Consider the following 16,147-nt stretch of genomic DNA (forward strand, 5'->3'; position numbering starts at 1 on the left):
GTTTTTATGATCGTGGTGCTATAAAGTTCATTAGTGGGTCATAAAACACTCGTGGACCCACGCTGCCAAGTTGCAATGACGCCCAGCCACGTTCCCGCTGTGCCAGTTTAAAATCCTCTTCTTGTATCTAGCAGAGTTACTGCGCAACTGGAACCAGATAGCAGTTTGCCGGTGTCTTCAAGAAAACAAGCACACTGTAGCTTCAAAGACTAACTTAAACTTTATTTACTGAAGCTTAACATAATACATCTAAACCAACTGAACTAAGCTGCATTTTAGCAGCACTCTTATTTCTTAACACTCCTCTCACCTAACTTTCTGCTCTCATGCTCCGACTCAAACTTCACACAGACAGAGAGAGAGTATTCTCTTTAGAGCATGATTTATGACTACACGGCAATTAGCAATCAGCGCACAGCTGTGGGCTAGCACCCAGAGAATGAGAACGCCTGAGAGTGTTTTTAACTCCTTGCTGTCCAGAATCCCAACAAGGTAGACCTTGCCAACCCCTGACTTATGAGACCTCAAGATGTGCATGCGCTCTTGCTTTGCATATTCTGCCTGTTACAAGGATGGGCGTTTTGATAATTACAAATGTAAGCTACTGAGCAGGCAGCCTTATACCGCCTAACAGGGATACAAGATGACAAACCAACTAGCATCTTTATTTACTGCGTTCCTAAGAAAACATCGGACTTCACTTTAGTGGGCAGCTGCAGTACTACCTGAAAGGAATCTACTAAGCCAATTACAGTATTGTTTGCTTCAAGACACTTCAAACATGGATAATTAGCCACTATTCATCACTGTGCACCTGCTCAAAAAATACTAGCGGCAATACTAAAAGGAGCTGATGCGATGTGAAGCTGTTATCCTATTGTCCGTAATTTAAACTGACGTAAATGCAAGAATCTGGCCATACAAGGTGGGTCAGAGAAAGAATTAGATGTGTTGAATCCACTTGTTTAGTAGGGGAGAAACTCACAGTGCATGTGCGCCGTGCTGCTCTTCAATGCAAAGACAAAAATTGCCTCCATCACCCTTAATTACTAGCAATAATGGGCGAATATATAACAATTTTACCATGTAAGGCTTATCCCAAAGGCTCTCATGGTTACTGGAGTCAGCCATCGCACTTCATACAAAACAAGCAGATGAAACGAGAAAGAAGAGATTGTGGTTGCAGCTGATACGATCTTTACAATATGTGTTTAAGCCTACATGAGATTTTATTTATTTTCTATAAGGGACTGCCAGATGTAAACATTTTAAAGTTCAAGGTGGCTAATGGTATGAAAAATACCAAATGCAGACAAAGCAGTCAAAAATTAAAGCCAAACTGATGGGGGGGGGAACTAGACTGTGAAGGGGAACAGTTTAGGATTTGTAATGGACACCTGCTTGCATTCAAAGCATGCTCTCTCCCTGTGGCTTTCAAATCTGATTTGATACCATTTCCCAATCCCAGTTCTCACTTCCCCCCTCCCTCCATGTGATAATGGATCTGCATATGCAGTTGCATAGAGCTATAGGAACAGCCATGTGTGAAGTGGAACTACCTAGGCAAGTACTGTACTTATCAGCTGGCATCTCCTGCGGTTGGTAGTCTCTGAACAAAGGAAATGGGACCTATTTATTTTGACTGCACGCTTGCAGTCAGAATTCAGTTAATTTTTTACATTCTACAGCATTCTGGTTTTTACGTGCTTCAGAAATGTTGTTATTCTTTCCCCATGTGAGAAGCTTGATGATCATGGCATTCCGCCTTCTGGGCACTTACGCCTTCTGTAGCATGGGGAAACACTTCCATAACTGTGTGTAGAATCTTACTCCAGGGTCCTAAAGGAACAGTGTGCTTGTGTGTTTCACTTGCAGAAAAGGTTCAAGGCAGTTCTGAGCTTCAAAAGAATCTCAGAAGAGCAGCAAAACAACAAGAGTCTTGCGGCATCTAACAAACTAATTATACAGCATAAGCCAGGGGTAGGCAACCTAAGGCCCGGGGGCTGGATGCGGCCCAATCGCCTTCTCAATCTGGCCCATGGACGGTCTGGGAATCAGCATGTTTTCAGTAGAATGTGTCCTTTTATTTAAAATGCATCTCTGGGGCATAGGAATTGGTTAATTTTTTTCCCTTCAAAATATAATCCGCCCCCCCACATGGTCTGAGGGATGGTGGACCAGCCCATGGCTGAAAAAGGTTGCTGAACCCTGGCATAAGCTTTTGTGGGCAAGTGGGCTTGACTGCTCAATGGCACCAGTTAGTTACTGAGCTAAGTTCACGATACTGGTGGAGACGGGCAATGCCCTATACAACTTGGGCCCAGCATATCTAAAATACCACCTCATCCTTTGTATACCTGAGAGGGCCTCCTGCAGATACCATCTCATCAGGAGGCTCTTTCCATATGGTGTTGGAATCGTGCCTTTAATGTGACGTCACCTACCCTTGAGAACTCCCTCCCATAACATCACACACAAATATCATCTCTGTTTTCTTTTCAGCAGCTGTTGAAGACCTCCTTATGAGTGGATATATTTACCCCACCCTGTTCTGTATCTGTCTGGATCTGAAACTGGCTTTCTGTATATTTTTTATGGCTATGTTTTTATTGTAATGGCTTCGGGATGTTTCACGAGCAACTGTTCCTAAGTAAAATAAATGAATGAAATTATTTGTTAGCCTTTTAGGTGCCACAAGACTTGGATGGCATTATTTTGTTATGGGTGGGGGTTTGGGGGGGGAGGGGTGCTGTGGGAGACTGACACAGCTACCCCTTTGGAGATCAGAAGAGCAGCAATATTTGTCCACCTTATCCACTGAGACAGGAAAATAAGCAACACTTCTGAAATACACAGGGCATCAAGTTGTGTCAAGTATTAGGAAGTTTCTGTCTATAGGAATAATTCAGCGATGGAATAAGCTGCCTGCAGTATTATGGAACTGTCTTCTTCTAGAGCACGGGTGTCAAACACAAGGCCCGGGGGCCTAATCCGGCCCACCAGACCTCGTCATGTGGCCCGCGTAGCCGCCGCCGACAATAACCGCTGACAGTAGCTCTGTAGCCTGTGATTGGCCGAGGGTCAAAACCGGGGGCGGGGCTGCAGGCGGAGGCCGGGGCGCTGGAGCCGCGCTGACGGCCTTGGCCAGGGAATTTCAATTTCGAATGAGGCTGAGGGAGGCGGTGGCACAGCGGCCAGACGGGGAAGTGAGATGCAGGAGGAGGAGGAGGAAGCCCGCCGAGGAAGTAGGAAAGCCCTACAGGCGCCGCCGGCAAAGTTGGTGCCGGGACAGAGCAGCGCTGGATTTTTTTGGGGCGGGCTTTGCTGTTGTCTCCGAGAGCGAGTGAGGCGGCACTGGGGAGCCGCCGCCCACCGCTTCCCTTCCTCTTCTCGGCTGCATCCGGGAGGTGGGCGAGCGAGCGGGCGAAAGGGACGCGGAGTGAGCCTGAGGGGGAAGTAGGCAAAGTGCAAAAGCCGCTCTCTTGATGGAGCCGGGTTTCTCTTCCCTCTTCCCCCGTTTTCTCCTCATAGACACTCGGGAGGGTGCCTGGCTTTTGCTCTGCCCCCCACCCCCGAGCCACCCTTTGGCTTCTCAGTTCCGGCGGAGCTGCTCCCCGGGGGGCGGCCGGGAGGGAGGCGGCACGGGTTCCCGCTCTTCCCGCTCTGCCGCCACCTCCTCTCAGCCCCTCGTGATGTAGGGCTCCAGATGGAGTCGCCTCGCAGTTTGAGTAGGTGGGAGGGAAATTTTTTTGGGGGGGAGGTTTTCAAGCCTCCTCTGCCTGCAGTCCCGGTAGGGAGAGGCGGCGGCGAAGACGACAACAGCGCGGGTGGGGGGAAGAGCAGCTCTGAGGCGAAGATGCACGTCTGCTGGGGCTGCCGCAGCCTTCCTCCTCGGAAAATCCGCTGCCCTCCCTCAGCACGAGGGGAAGGGACTCTGGCGCTGAGGAGGCAGGATGCAAAAGCAAAGCAGGGAGTTGGCGCTGCACCGCATGTTCCTGCCCCTCTCCAAAGCAAGGGGTGGGTTGCAGCGTGTGGCATCCTGCCTAGCAGGGTTTGGGTGTGCGCAGGGCAGGAGAGGGAAGCCCTCTTTCCATCTGCAGGTTTTTAATCCCAGCAGTGGCTTTCTCCTTCCTGCCGAAGGTTTAGTTGAGCCCCCCCTCGGAAGCCGTCGATCCCCACCTTTTGTTCAAATTTCCCTCGTTTACATCCCCTCCCACACACGCGCCACGACGCAGGAATGTGATCCGCGTGGGGGCGGTAATGAGCTTACATTATTACAAAAAACAGTAATAATTGAATGCAGTGGCAATAATTTATGATAATAAAGAGTGGACACATAGTCCTACAGACACAACCGGCCCTTTGAGGGTGACCAAACTGCTGATGCGGCCCCCGATGAATTTGAGTTTGACACCCCTGTTCTAGAGACTTTGCATGCATGCAGTGATCTGCTTTTAGCCAGAAGGTACTGTGTTTCTTTGGTCTGAGTCTGCCTGCTGTAACTTTATGATTCTTACTCTTTTTTTGTAGGCGCTCACTTTATCCTTAAGCCTTTGTGTTGCTCTTTGCTTATAGATGTTGGTTTTCATCTTTAAACCTTTGTTTTATATGGTGGCTATCTTGCAGATGTTCAAATGAGACCAGACTCAAAACTGAAGAGACATATTGGGCATATAACTTCTGCCCTACACCATACTCTTGGACAGCGCTTGTGGGACTTATTTTATACCTGGTTTTCTTTGCGCCAGGTAAACAGATTTGGTGTGTTTAGTTTTCATGTGAAATAAATTGGACCTGTGGAGCTGTTATATTCCAGGAAAAGTTCTAGGACTGATACAAGTCTTAGACATATTTGTGTGCCTGCCTCCCTTCGAGGAGAAAATGATGAGTGAACTGCCTCTCTTGCCTTTATTTGAACACACTGTCTCCTTGGGCCACCTGATTGAAAACCTCTGACAAGAGTGGGCAGGGAGATACTGCTTTCAAATAACTGATATAACCCAGTTCACTCACTCATTACTTCCCTCCACCCAGCCCCAAGAAAGACGTCTGTGTGAGAGCCTGAGGCTCATATGGGATCAAGAACTCTCCTGGAATGTAACAACTCAATAGATTGACCTTTGCAATAATTAATATTGTCTTGCTACTCAGCCTTTGTTTTACTATACCTTTTTAATTTTTCCACATTTTTTTCCAGTGTTACAGGAATTTCTCCCCCCTTTCCAGTTCCCTTAATGTTGCTGTTCACTTCCTTGATTTTAAATAGCAATGAAAAATCAAAGGAGGGGGATTAAGGCTACCTTCTCCTGCCATTTCTGCATATTGTTACCACATTCCATACCTCATTCCTTTACTTAAAATAATCTCTCAAAGGCCCACGTATCTCTTTGCTTTTCTTGGTGTCCTTGCCTGTTTCAATATCCTTCATATATCCTTCTTGCTAAAACTATCAGTTCCATGTGCCAAGTGGCAGTGAGTTAGTCCGTTTTAGCATTGTAGGAGCAAGCATTTAACTACAGTGGTGCCTTGGTTTACGAACTTAATCCGTTCCAGAAGTCCGTTCTTAAACCAAGCGGTTCTTAAACCAAGGTGTGCTTTCCCATAGCAGCGGGGGACTCAATTTATAAATGGAACACACTCAACAGGAAGCGGAACATGTTCTGCTTCCAAGGCAAAGTTCACAAACCGAAACACCTACTCCCGGGTTTGCAGCATTCTTAATCCAAGTTGTTCATAAACTAAGCAGTGTTCTTAAACCAAGGTACCACTGTACTTAAATAATTCTATGCAAATGACGATTTTCTGAACTACAGAAATATGTACAATAAAGAGTCATCTTTCTAAGCCATAGGAATACATACAATAATGGTTGGAATCCCTCCATCTATGCATCTATAAAAACAGGTTGACTTCCGCCTTCCTCTTCCGAAAGTATCCCTTCATTAGATCCACAGTTAGGTATTCTTCAATCTCTATTCCCTTCTGTCACTCCCAACAGATACTAGTGTGTACTGAATAATATCCCCCACAAATAGAAGATTTAGATCTCTGAGATTTTTCCTCATATGGTGGCTTTCTACTGAAGTAAAATATTACTGTTCCAACAATCTGTTTGTACCACATCCCTTTTTTGAAGATCATTTAGTATTTGATGTGAATGTTTATTAAAATTTGTTTTGTGGCATGTTTCTTTTAAAAGGAATGGGACCAATGCCATGGACAGTAAATTCTGAAATATACCCCCTTTGGGCTAGAAGTACAGGAAATGCCTGTTCTTCCGGCGTGAACTGGATTTTCAACGTCCTAGTGTCACTTACATTTCTGCACACAGCTGAATATCTGACATACTATGGTAAGAAGTGTATCCTGTCTTAAATGGTACCAAGATAATTGCGTTTAAGATCCTTGGAATTTTAGCTTTTCACCAGCTAAGGTCTTGATGGGCAGTTTAGCTTTCCTTTTTAAAGGCCTCTAGAAAACTTGTGTATATATTCTCTTTTCAAGACTTTGTGTTGCTGAGTTCTGTTTCTAAACAGTGTTTCCCAAAGCTGTAATAGTGCTTTCGGTGGGTTGTGAGTAGTTAAACTTCCAAGTAGTAGATGTTTTCCATTTTTAAATCATTTTAAGAACAGGGTGTGTTGCCAAGCCACCCATCACTGAGTCAACCAGGGCCAGTTTCAGGGTTGAGAGATGCCACATGCTCTCTGTTGGTTCCCCAACAGTTGTGCTTGTACCCATAAATCCTAGCTCTCCCAAAATGTAATTCTTGGCTGTGTGACATTGTGGTGACCAAAACCCATGGTGGCATGGAACAGTGAAAAGTTTGGGACATTGCACTTTAGGAAAGCTAAGGTGGCATCCAAGGCCTGGCGTGGAGGCTCAGCAGTTACCACCATTGACAGGGCAGCCTTCCCAGCTTCACCGTGATGCCAGGACATGTCTGGGGACACATTCCTGAGTGCAGGCAGCTGCTTGTAATCTAGCTGATAGCTTTGCCCTTTCCCCAAAAACCCATATTATTGAGTTCCTCCAGTCTCTCTCTGTGGTAACTTGCATTCTTTAGCAAGTCACTTTACAAAAGAAATTTTAAATGAGATTTGAGTGTTATTGGGACGCCATCATAGTTTTGCAAAAATTAAACGTTTGGAATCTTGGCCAATATAATTATTTGAATGCATATTAAAATAATTATTTGTTTCTGAAACCTTCATTTTAACTATATAGTAGATCTTTTATTGTTGTGACCTTGTATTTTGTTTTAGAGGTAAGCTTTACATTAACTCTGTGTCTGGGGGGTTGGGTTTGTTTGTTTGTATTACAGGAGCATTCTTTCTTTATGCGGGATTTGCTTTTGTGGGACTCATTTTCCTCTACGGCTGCCTTCCTGAGACGAAAGGGAAAAAACTGGAGGAAATTGAAGGCTTATTTGAGAACTCCCTGTGTACATGTGGCATTTCAGATTCAGATGATGGGAGGTATATTGAATATATCCGGGTGAAGGGAAGTAATTATCATCTTTCTGACAATGATGCTTCTGATGTGGAATGATTTTCAGCTGCTGGCGCATTTAATCAAGCCGGGGTGTTGTTGTTTTTGGCAGGGGTGGTGGTGGTGGTGGTGAAGGAGCTGTTCTCGATGACCTCCCTGCCCTGCTTCTGGTCTGGTTCTCCTTTCTACTGTCTTATCTAGCTTCACTTTCCTGTTCCAAACCATGTCGTTTGAGATGAATACAGCAAAGCAGGACATTGATCTTTCAATTAGTCAAAAAGGGACAATTGTGAGGGGGAGGGAATTATTCTGGGAGGATATAAACATTCCAGGTGGGTGTATGTTTGAGGCCCTAGAAATGACGATACCAAACTCAATTGATGATATACCATGCATTTTTGTCCCACTTGGAAAAAAAACAAGTGAAAAAGAACAGCTAGTCAGAAACCAGATGAATCATTAAAGTACAGTTACCTGGCAACCGAGGGTTGATACAAAAGTGCTCAGCCTCTTACAAAACAAGCAGGAGAGAGAGAAATCGGCTGCCTGCTGTGGAAATTGTAATTTAATATTATTACTTCTTTCAAAAGTAGATTAATTTGTATGCAAGGAGAAGGCAAGGTGTTGCAGCTCTTTGGGCTGCTTCCTTCCTTCCTTCCTTTGGGCATGCCTCTCTTTGTAATAACTTGCCATTGTTTTCCCCTTATTCTGCCCTCCCCAAAGGATGGAAAGCACAATTGGAGCAACTAGTGCTCCTCTCTAATCCACCCCCACCCCGATCAAACAAACAGGCAGGACCTGTGCACAGGAAACTTTCCATTAACTTGGTTGAGCACCTTTTATTGAATGAAACTTGCTCATGGATAAACACTACAGAAGACTCTTGGCCATTGGAGAGAGCATGGTTGGTAATATAGTTCTGGATTAAGTACTGTGTGGAACCTTCACTTCCAGCTAAACACAGAAAAGTAAAAACGAAAGGGCTCTAGTACAGAAATGAGTGTGAAGCACTCTATAAACATTCTGAAGCCTACATCGGGAGTGGGGGTCCTTAGCCCTCGGGATGCTGTTGAACATAAATTCCCATCAGCCCCAGCCAGCATGGCCAGTGGTCAGAAATGGTGGTAGTTGTAGTCCCAACAACTCCTGGAAGGCCGCAATGTTCTCCTACCCCCTCCTGCATATAATTGTATGCCTAAGGAAAAGGTGGTTCTGCAGAAGAACAGGAAGTTAAAAGCACATGCCTAGGTTAGCAACTGCACTAATCAAAGAGTTAATGCTGCCATCAAATTTCTGCTATGTCGACTGAGTGTCTCCTCTTATTCCCCCGGCCCCTTCTGATTCTGCTTCCCTTGGATAGCATTTGTCTCAAGAGGTTTTTGGGATTTAAACAAAACCAGTTAAGGGGATAATATTCTAGACCCCGATCAGTAGTTTATACAGTGGTACCTCTACTTACGAATTTAATGTGTTCCGAACGCACATTTGTAAGTCGAATCCCATAGGAATGCATTGGGAGAAAAAATTTGTAAGTCGAAGCAACCCTATCTAAAAATTCATAAGTAGAAAAAATCCTATCTAAACCGCATCCAAGATGGCGGACGGAGCTCCATTCGTAAGTAGAAACATTCGTAAGTAGAGTTATTCGTAAGTAGAGGTACCACTGTAGCCTCTTCCAAGTTGCATTTAAGGCATATGCATCCTCCTTTGTGGCTGGGAGAAAGGAAATAAGATTTTTTCTTCAAAGATACTATTAAAAGGCAAATTAATCATTCATTTTTAGGTGCTGCTTGTAAAACCCACATTTGAAAAGCTGTTTGGGAGGTTTGGCATGAGAGTGACCCCAAAGAGGACTTACATTCCCACTGGCTCTTTCTGCTAAACATCCATGTGCCCTTTTAACCTTTTGACGTTTCAGGCAGGGAACTGAAGGAAAGGAAGCGCTGCCTTTCTCAAGGCTCCGATGTGTAGAGCTTCACCTTTTCAAGCTAGCTGCTCTCTTTCCAGAACAATACCGCATTTTCAACAGCCACCGTTCAACTTTGAAATGTATGGCTCCATCAAACGAACAGAGTTGCCTTAAAATGGGTTTGATCTGCATCGCCTTTTAAAAATGGGCAAATAAACTAAACCGGTCTGCTTTTATGATGAAACTGGTTTCTGCCTGCCCCTTAAACATTCTCTTGGAATTGGTTGCTATGACCAATAAAGTCCAATGATAATGAAGTCTGTGCCAAAATTCTGCCTTTAATAGGGCCAGTCCTTAAATATGCCTTCACTGGTTTTCCTGCCTAAAGCCTTAATTGAGGGGAAATGTGTGTAAGGTAAGCCCAGGAGGAGATTTCAAATTGATATCAGAAATTTGCAGGGTTGGGGCTTAAAGCCACATAGGATATGGGTGTTTAATTGGGGATCTATTCGTCTTCTGTGGCTCTGGTTATCTGCTTTGTGACAATAAAAATTGCTCATTGTTCTCCCAATCAGATCAAAAGACAATTGCTCTAGACAGAATCTTGTCACAAGCCCATGTGTTGAGCATGGTAGTGTTCCCATTTATATTAACTTTCTTATTTTTCCAGACTGCGCTGAAGTCTTTATCAACGGAAAAGCATTAGCCAGCATTTTGGTTCTTTGACATTCTCTCAAATGATGTTCAGCCACCCGCCATCCTCATCTCTTTTTCTGAAACATATTTTATCTTCTTAGGGAGTATATTTTTTTAAAGCCAGGCCTGACATTTCCCCCCTCTCTTTACCTGCTAGAGGCTGAAAGCAGTATATTTGAGCTCACTAACAAGAGCACAAAATCCACAGCCACCTTTTTCCATTGCTTTATTTTCCCTTCTGGACATGCTGGCATCAGTCTTCCTTTTGATGTTGCTTTATGCTGTAATAATGCCTTAATCACAGTACCAAGAATTACTTATAAAAACAATGAATTGAATGTTACTTGAAAAAGTCCTACAAAATTGGGGGTTTTATTTTTGGAATCTGTGAATGTTTATAATCAAAGAGTAAAGGAAAAATGTTTCTATTTTACAGCATATTTTTGTTTATATTTTACATCTTAACTTTGTCAGAAAAGCCTAGTTTTAATATTCGAGATACAGCTATTTAATTACAATAGATGATATGTAGTTTAGCCCTACTCAAGAGTAGACCCATTGAAATCGGTGGATGACTACTGTTGAATGTTCTCCAATGTAGCAGGTCAATCTCTACTACTGGGACTTTTATTTTTAACAGAACACGGACAACATACCTAAGCACAGCACTTTTATTCAAACTTTCTAATGCCCACATGTTTCTCTAGGTCTGTTTGATTCAGATCTATTGTGCTTCAGGTCAGTTAGTAGTTTGAGATATGGTATATTTGAGAAATCTTAAAATACCTCTTCTAAGAACTCATCTTAGCCTAGCAAAAGCAATCAGCAAGTGGATGGAGGCTTCCAGTCCAAGGATCAGGTCCTTTGGGCACAAAAAAATTGCAGTGCAGGATTGGAGTGGTGGCATCTGTCTACACCTAGGGTTGTGTGTGCAATGGACCATACCAGTTTGGGTCCAAGGGAGCACACTTGATAGGGCAGATTATTGGTACTGTCAGAGCTCAATATGCTCACCATCCTATGGCTCTAATTACCTGCTTTGGGACAATAACACTTATTTGTTGCTTGTCTGATCAGAAGGTGATTGCTCTGAATAGATGTTTGTCACAAACCATGCAGCCCACTCTGGGATTTATCTAAAATAGCACACCATTGTTACAAACACACCTTTTGAAAATAATGATAATTCAGGATTGTTGGTTAATTCTGTCTCTCCCTCCCCCGCCCCGGTTTATCCATATCTTCTATTTTGTTCAATATTCAGATAGATTTTGATTTGTCTCATAGTATGATAGAATGGTGGACCCAGGTGGTGCTGTGGTTAAACCACTGAGCCTAAGGCTTGCTGATCAGAAGGTCGGCGGTTCAAATCCCTGTGACGGGGTGAGCTCTCGTTGCTTGGTCCCAGCTCCTGCCAAGCTAGCAGTTCGAAAGCACGTCAAAATGCAAGTAGATAAATAGGAAACGCTACAGCGGGAAGGTAAACGGCGTTTCCATGTGCTGCTCTGGTTTGCCAGAAGTGGCTTTGTCATGCTGGCCACATGACCTGGAAGCTATACGCCGGCTCCCTCGGCTAATAATGCGAGATGAGCGCGCAACCCCAGAGTCGGTCACGACTGGACCTAATGGTCAGGGGTCCCTTTACCTCCTGCAATACAGGAATATTTTACCCAACATTTTACCTGAGATTAAGAGTCTCATGCTCTACTGATTTAGCTAAGTAGAAAATATTCATTTATTTTCTGTTATACATTCTCTTCCCCCCCTTAAGTTATTAAACATGAGTAAATAGGGTGAGTTCGTAAAGGTAAAGGTACCCCTGACTGTTAGGTCCAGTCGCGAACGGCTCTGGGGTTGCGGTGCTCATCTCGCTTTACTGGCCAAGGGAGCCAGCGTACAGGAACTTAATAAAAACAGGTAGCCTTGCCTGTTATATGTGCGCCAAACTTAATTTCCATAACTTTTATTGTCCTTTGAATTATAGTGAAAGCACTGCTACAAGCAAAATGAGAGCAGGAGATCATGTAGAATTTATTTTGAAGGAAGCTCACATTATAAATGGAAAGTCAATATGTTTTTAATGTCTAAGACCACTGAGGAAAATGCCAAGGAAACAGCTTATGATTGATGCCCACCATTAGTAACAAGGAGGTGTTGTCGTTGAGAATTCTATAAAGATTAAAGAACACCAAGCAGGTTTGAAATGTATTCAGTAAATATACCAAAATAGTAGACTCTGTCCCATTCAACATAGAAGACTTTGTACAAGGATGCATGCCATCTCAGACACAGAGCAGCTCGCCTATATAGGACAAAAAAGAGGGATCTCAAAGCAGGCATTGGGAAAGAGTTGCCAACTTAGTGCCACTAGGAGCCAGTTCATCCTCCAGTACCTCCTATGGTGGCCTCAGAAATCCACAAGGCACCAGAAACTGTTGGCTGTTTCTGCTCTGTTCCTGTTTGCACTGGCTCAGCCCCTCCTATAGTGACCATGCCCCTTTAAACATGGTCTTTTAAACATGCCCATGTTTCATTGGATGCCTGGACAACCCACTCTCCCATCTGTTCGGAACAGAAATAATGTAGAAATTCTTTGCGAGTGAGTGCAGTAGCAACTGATGCAGATGCCTTTCTCACCATTGAATGCCCTCACCGTTTTCTGGTGCCATGTCTCAGAGATGTGGCATCCATTATGCCATGTCCCCACGGTAGCCATTTGTCCCTGCTGCCCATGGCACCTTCTCAAAACTCCAAGAATGTCCACTGGCCCCGAAAGCTTGGTGGCTCCTGGTTGAGAAATTTGCAGACTGCATATAGCCAACATACATACCAAGCAATGAGTCAGCATTGGGCACCAAGAAGAACTGAGTTGGCTTAAAGTAGGGGTAGCATCACATTTCAGAATTGGATGGATTCAGAAGAGTGCGCCCATTTAAAAATAAACAAAGGAACAGCGGAAGCCCATTCCCTACTTCCAATTTCCCTCTCCCTTTCTGAAATATACCTATTGAGAGATCATTTCAAGGCGTGCCAAAGGGCCAGCTTTAACTTCCCAGTGTCTCTAAGCAACATAATGTAGCAGATGAGCATGCTTCTGGATCTGTGAGTTTTCATTTTGGACTTCTTCTCAGCTCACTCCATTCAGATTGGAGGAATTAAAATTAATTCTCAGCAGACGTAGAGGGGGGACGATGAGTGTCCATTGTGTCACCAGTAATCACGGGGACCTAAAAGCTGGACTGTCCACCACCCCCGGCTTAGAAAGGCTAGACTTGTTTTTGAGCTAGGTCCAGGGCAACAAGTTATGTTCACCCAGTACTAGCTCAAAACGAGTGATTCAAAAGGTACTGCAACTTTGGTTGCATTCTATAGATCGGAGCCCATGGATGTTTTTGTACATCTTCCGTTTGACTTGATGGACCTTCATAGGAGAAGCTCCCAGTGGATTGTGCCCAGGTGTGTTTCCCAGTAGTCCTTAAAACTTCTAGAAACGTGAGAGAAGCTGCAGTGAAATCAGTATTTGAAAAATTAATGTGAAGATCAATTATCTGAGTTGCACTTTAATCAGTTGATTTGTGCGTTTTTCTTTCTTTTGCCTCTTTTCTGGCCAGAAGCATCAGGCCAGAAGCAGTGAGGCTACAATATGTGTTTTATGGGTTTTTTATTATTACGACGTGTGTTATTGCGGGTAACTTTGACAGCTTAAATGTAGCTACTGATGACAAAATAATGCTGAATTATTCTTCGGATTTAAACAAGTCACTTTTTTCTTGCAAAATTGTTGTTTTCTATAAATAGCCTTGTGTACAGCTACCATTTGGAGTAACCTAGAATGGTTTCAGTTGGGGCAGTGTTTTCAAGGTAAGAAGTCAGCAAAGTATATTCTTCTCAGTGAAAAATGGCTCCAGTACTGGAGAGTAAATTATTTAAAGGTAATTACATAGATTTAAAAATAAGAAAAATATTGGGAAGTTATTTATTTTGTGTATTTTCATATAGAGAAAGGTTTTTAATGTGCCAATAATCATCACTGTGGTGTTTTGTAACAAAGTGCTAATGTTGTTCCAAGTACTGTATATGAAAATATTTTAGCCAACAGATTTGTTAGTACAATATGAAAACATATTTCCTAATCTGACTTGCATCTCTTGGAATCAAAGCATTAAAATTAGTGTAAGAAACTAGTTTCTATAAATTTTTGTATGTAATAAATATAAACTATATTACATTCAGGAACCGGGCATGTGTAACTATAAAGCTTTACATATAAATATATAATGTTGGAGTACATATATTCTTTGGGGGTTTTTCCAAATGGATGTTGACATTTTATTTTATTTTATTGTAACATACCAAAGAAGGGAAGTAGATGTTTTCTACTTCAAGGGTCACATGGATTGACATAAAAGAGAGAAAAAATCTGTATTCGAGCCTCTGTCCTGCAACATGTTTAAGTACATAATTGGTACTGTATTGTTTATTGTTTGTTTTTTAAAGTTCCCTGCACTTAGAAAGCTAGATGTCAGGGATTTTCCTTTTATGGAAGAAAAATTAGTTATGCGTTTGTCTTACCTCCCCTGCTGCAGAATATTTAGTCATATTTCTCCCCTATCTCTCCACCAATCCGCCACCCAAGTCTGAAGTGGCATTGTCCAAAAGCAGTTATGTCTCATTTACATGCATCTGTTTTCACATGCAGGTGATTTTTAGGCAAACACCATTGAATCAGTCATCCCTCCTCCCTCCACATTTAACATACGCCTTTTTGTTGCTCAACCAACCAAGCCTATAATGTGTAAAAAGTGGTGTAAATTTTATGGCAATGTAGTGCTACACAGTTGAATGTTTTTATGTTCAAATTACCCTACTGAAAGTTCAGTGTCTCTCTACATAAGAATAAATATCTTTATTAAAGAATTGTCTGACAGTTGTAAATGAACAAAAATAAAGGTGAGGCACTTGATTACAAAATCTTTCTTGTGGTTTTATTTGTACTTGACAGAGTTTTAAAGAACATTGTCAAGAAACTGCTGTGAGAGAACCTAATAAGGAATTGTGTGCATATGTTTTGCAAAATGACACCTACCTCTCCTAAGGGGTAGTAAAATTCATAGAAAGTTAAACTCCTGAAGTCTTGCTGAATGATGCACAAAGGTTCTAATTCCAATATGATGTCAACCAGTCTCAGATTTTGGCATTGGCCTTCATTCAGCAAGCTTTAAACTGTCATACCCAGGAAAATGGTGCTGTGGGCTCCTTGAATTGTAAACTTTCCTTCAGTGAACTCCCTTAACTTTAGAGCCCAAGGTAACTTTGCAATGGTCTGAAACTAACTTTTTATCTGCTCCAAAACAACCCCCAAAAAGAGACCCCTTTTCACGTGAAAAGGTCACTTTTGAAGCACTTTTTGATTTTATGGCAATTTAAACTGATAAATGTCAAGATGCATCATAAAATCCATAGTGATCTATGTACCATTTGGTCATTTGTTAACTTTGACCTATTAAAGGCTGCCTTTTGTGTCAAAAGTTAACGCTATACTTTGATTAAAACCACCCACAAATTGTGACTGTGAAAAGCAAAATACACTGCTTTTTAAGGCAGCTGGTATAGAATTCAAATGTCTATTTTTATTTATTTTTTTAACAATCGCCTTAGCTAGGAAGACTTCTCTACTTAGACACCCACCTAGACCTGGCAGCAAAACTTTAAAAATGCAAATGGGTATCTGAGCCTACAGCTATGCATGCTAATTTGGACAAGAAATGGCATTTCTCATATAATCCTCAGATCTTTACCCAGAAGGCAGCAAGTTTTAATGTCGTCATATGGTAAAACATTAGGCCTCCCCCTTGTTTCTCAAGGCATACTGTAGGTCAGCTGTTTTTGGACTACAACTCCCATCATCCCTAGCTAACAGGACACTAACACTGTGAGCACAATTGGAACTAAAATACATATGTGAAAACTGCATGAAGATATTGCTGAGGAGCGATCCTCCTTAAAAGCGTCAAGATCCAAAGGCTGAGGGTTTGGCCATGACGGTGATTTTTA

General features: G+C 42.7%; 1 protein-coding gene across 3 annotated transcripts in view; it reads left to right on the forward strand.

Moving 5' to 3' along the window:
* SLC2A13 (solute carrier family 2 member 13) overlaps positions 1-16,147 on the forward strand; it is a 113,672-nt gene that overhangs the window by 90,318 nt on the left and 7,207 nt on the right. Inside the window, exons 8-11 of one of the 3 annotated variants that reach the window (XM_060279396.1) lie at positions 4,627-4,748; positions 6,200-6,352; positions 7,322-7,475; positions 10,068-16,145. In XM_060279396.1, coding sequence (XP_060135379.1) covers positions 4,627-4,748; positions 6,200-6,352; positions 7,322-7,475; positions 10,068-10,077 — 439 coding nt within the window. In that variant the 3' untranslated portion in view covers positions 10,078-16,145. Of the gene's footprint in view, positions 1-4,626; positions 4,749-6,199; positions 6,353-7,321; positions 16,146-16,147 lie in introns of those variants that run through there. The other 2 variants (XM_060279394.1, XM_060279395.1) reach the window with 2 other exon arrangements.

The sequence above is a fragment of the Zootoca vivipara genome, chromosome 10 (genome assembly GCF_963506605.1).
Source record: "Zootoca vivipara chromosome 10, rZooViv1.1, whole genome shotgun sequence".
In the NCBI taxonomy this organism is placed as follows: Eukaryota; Metazoa; Chordata; class Lepidosauria; order Squamata; family Lacertidae; genus Zootoca; species Zootoca vivipara.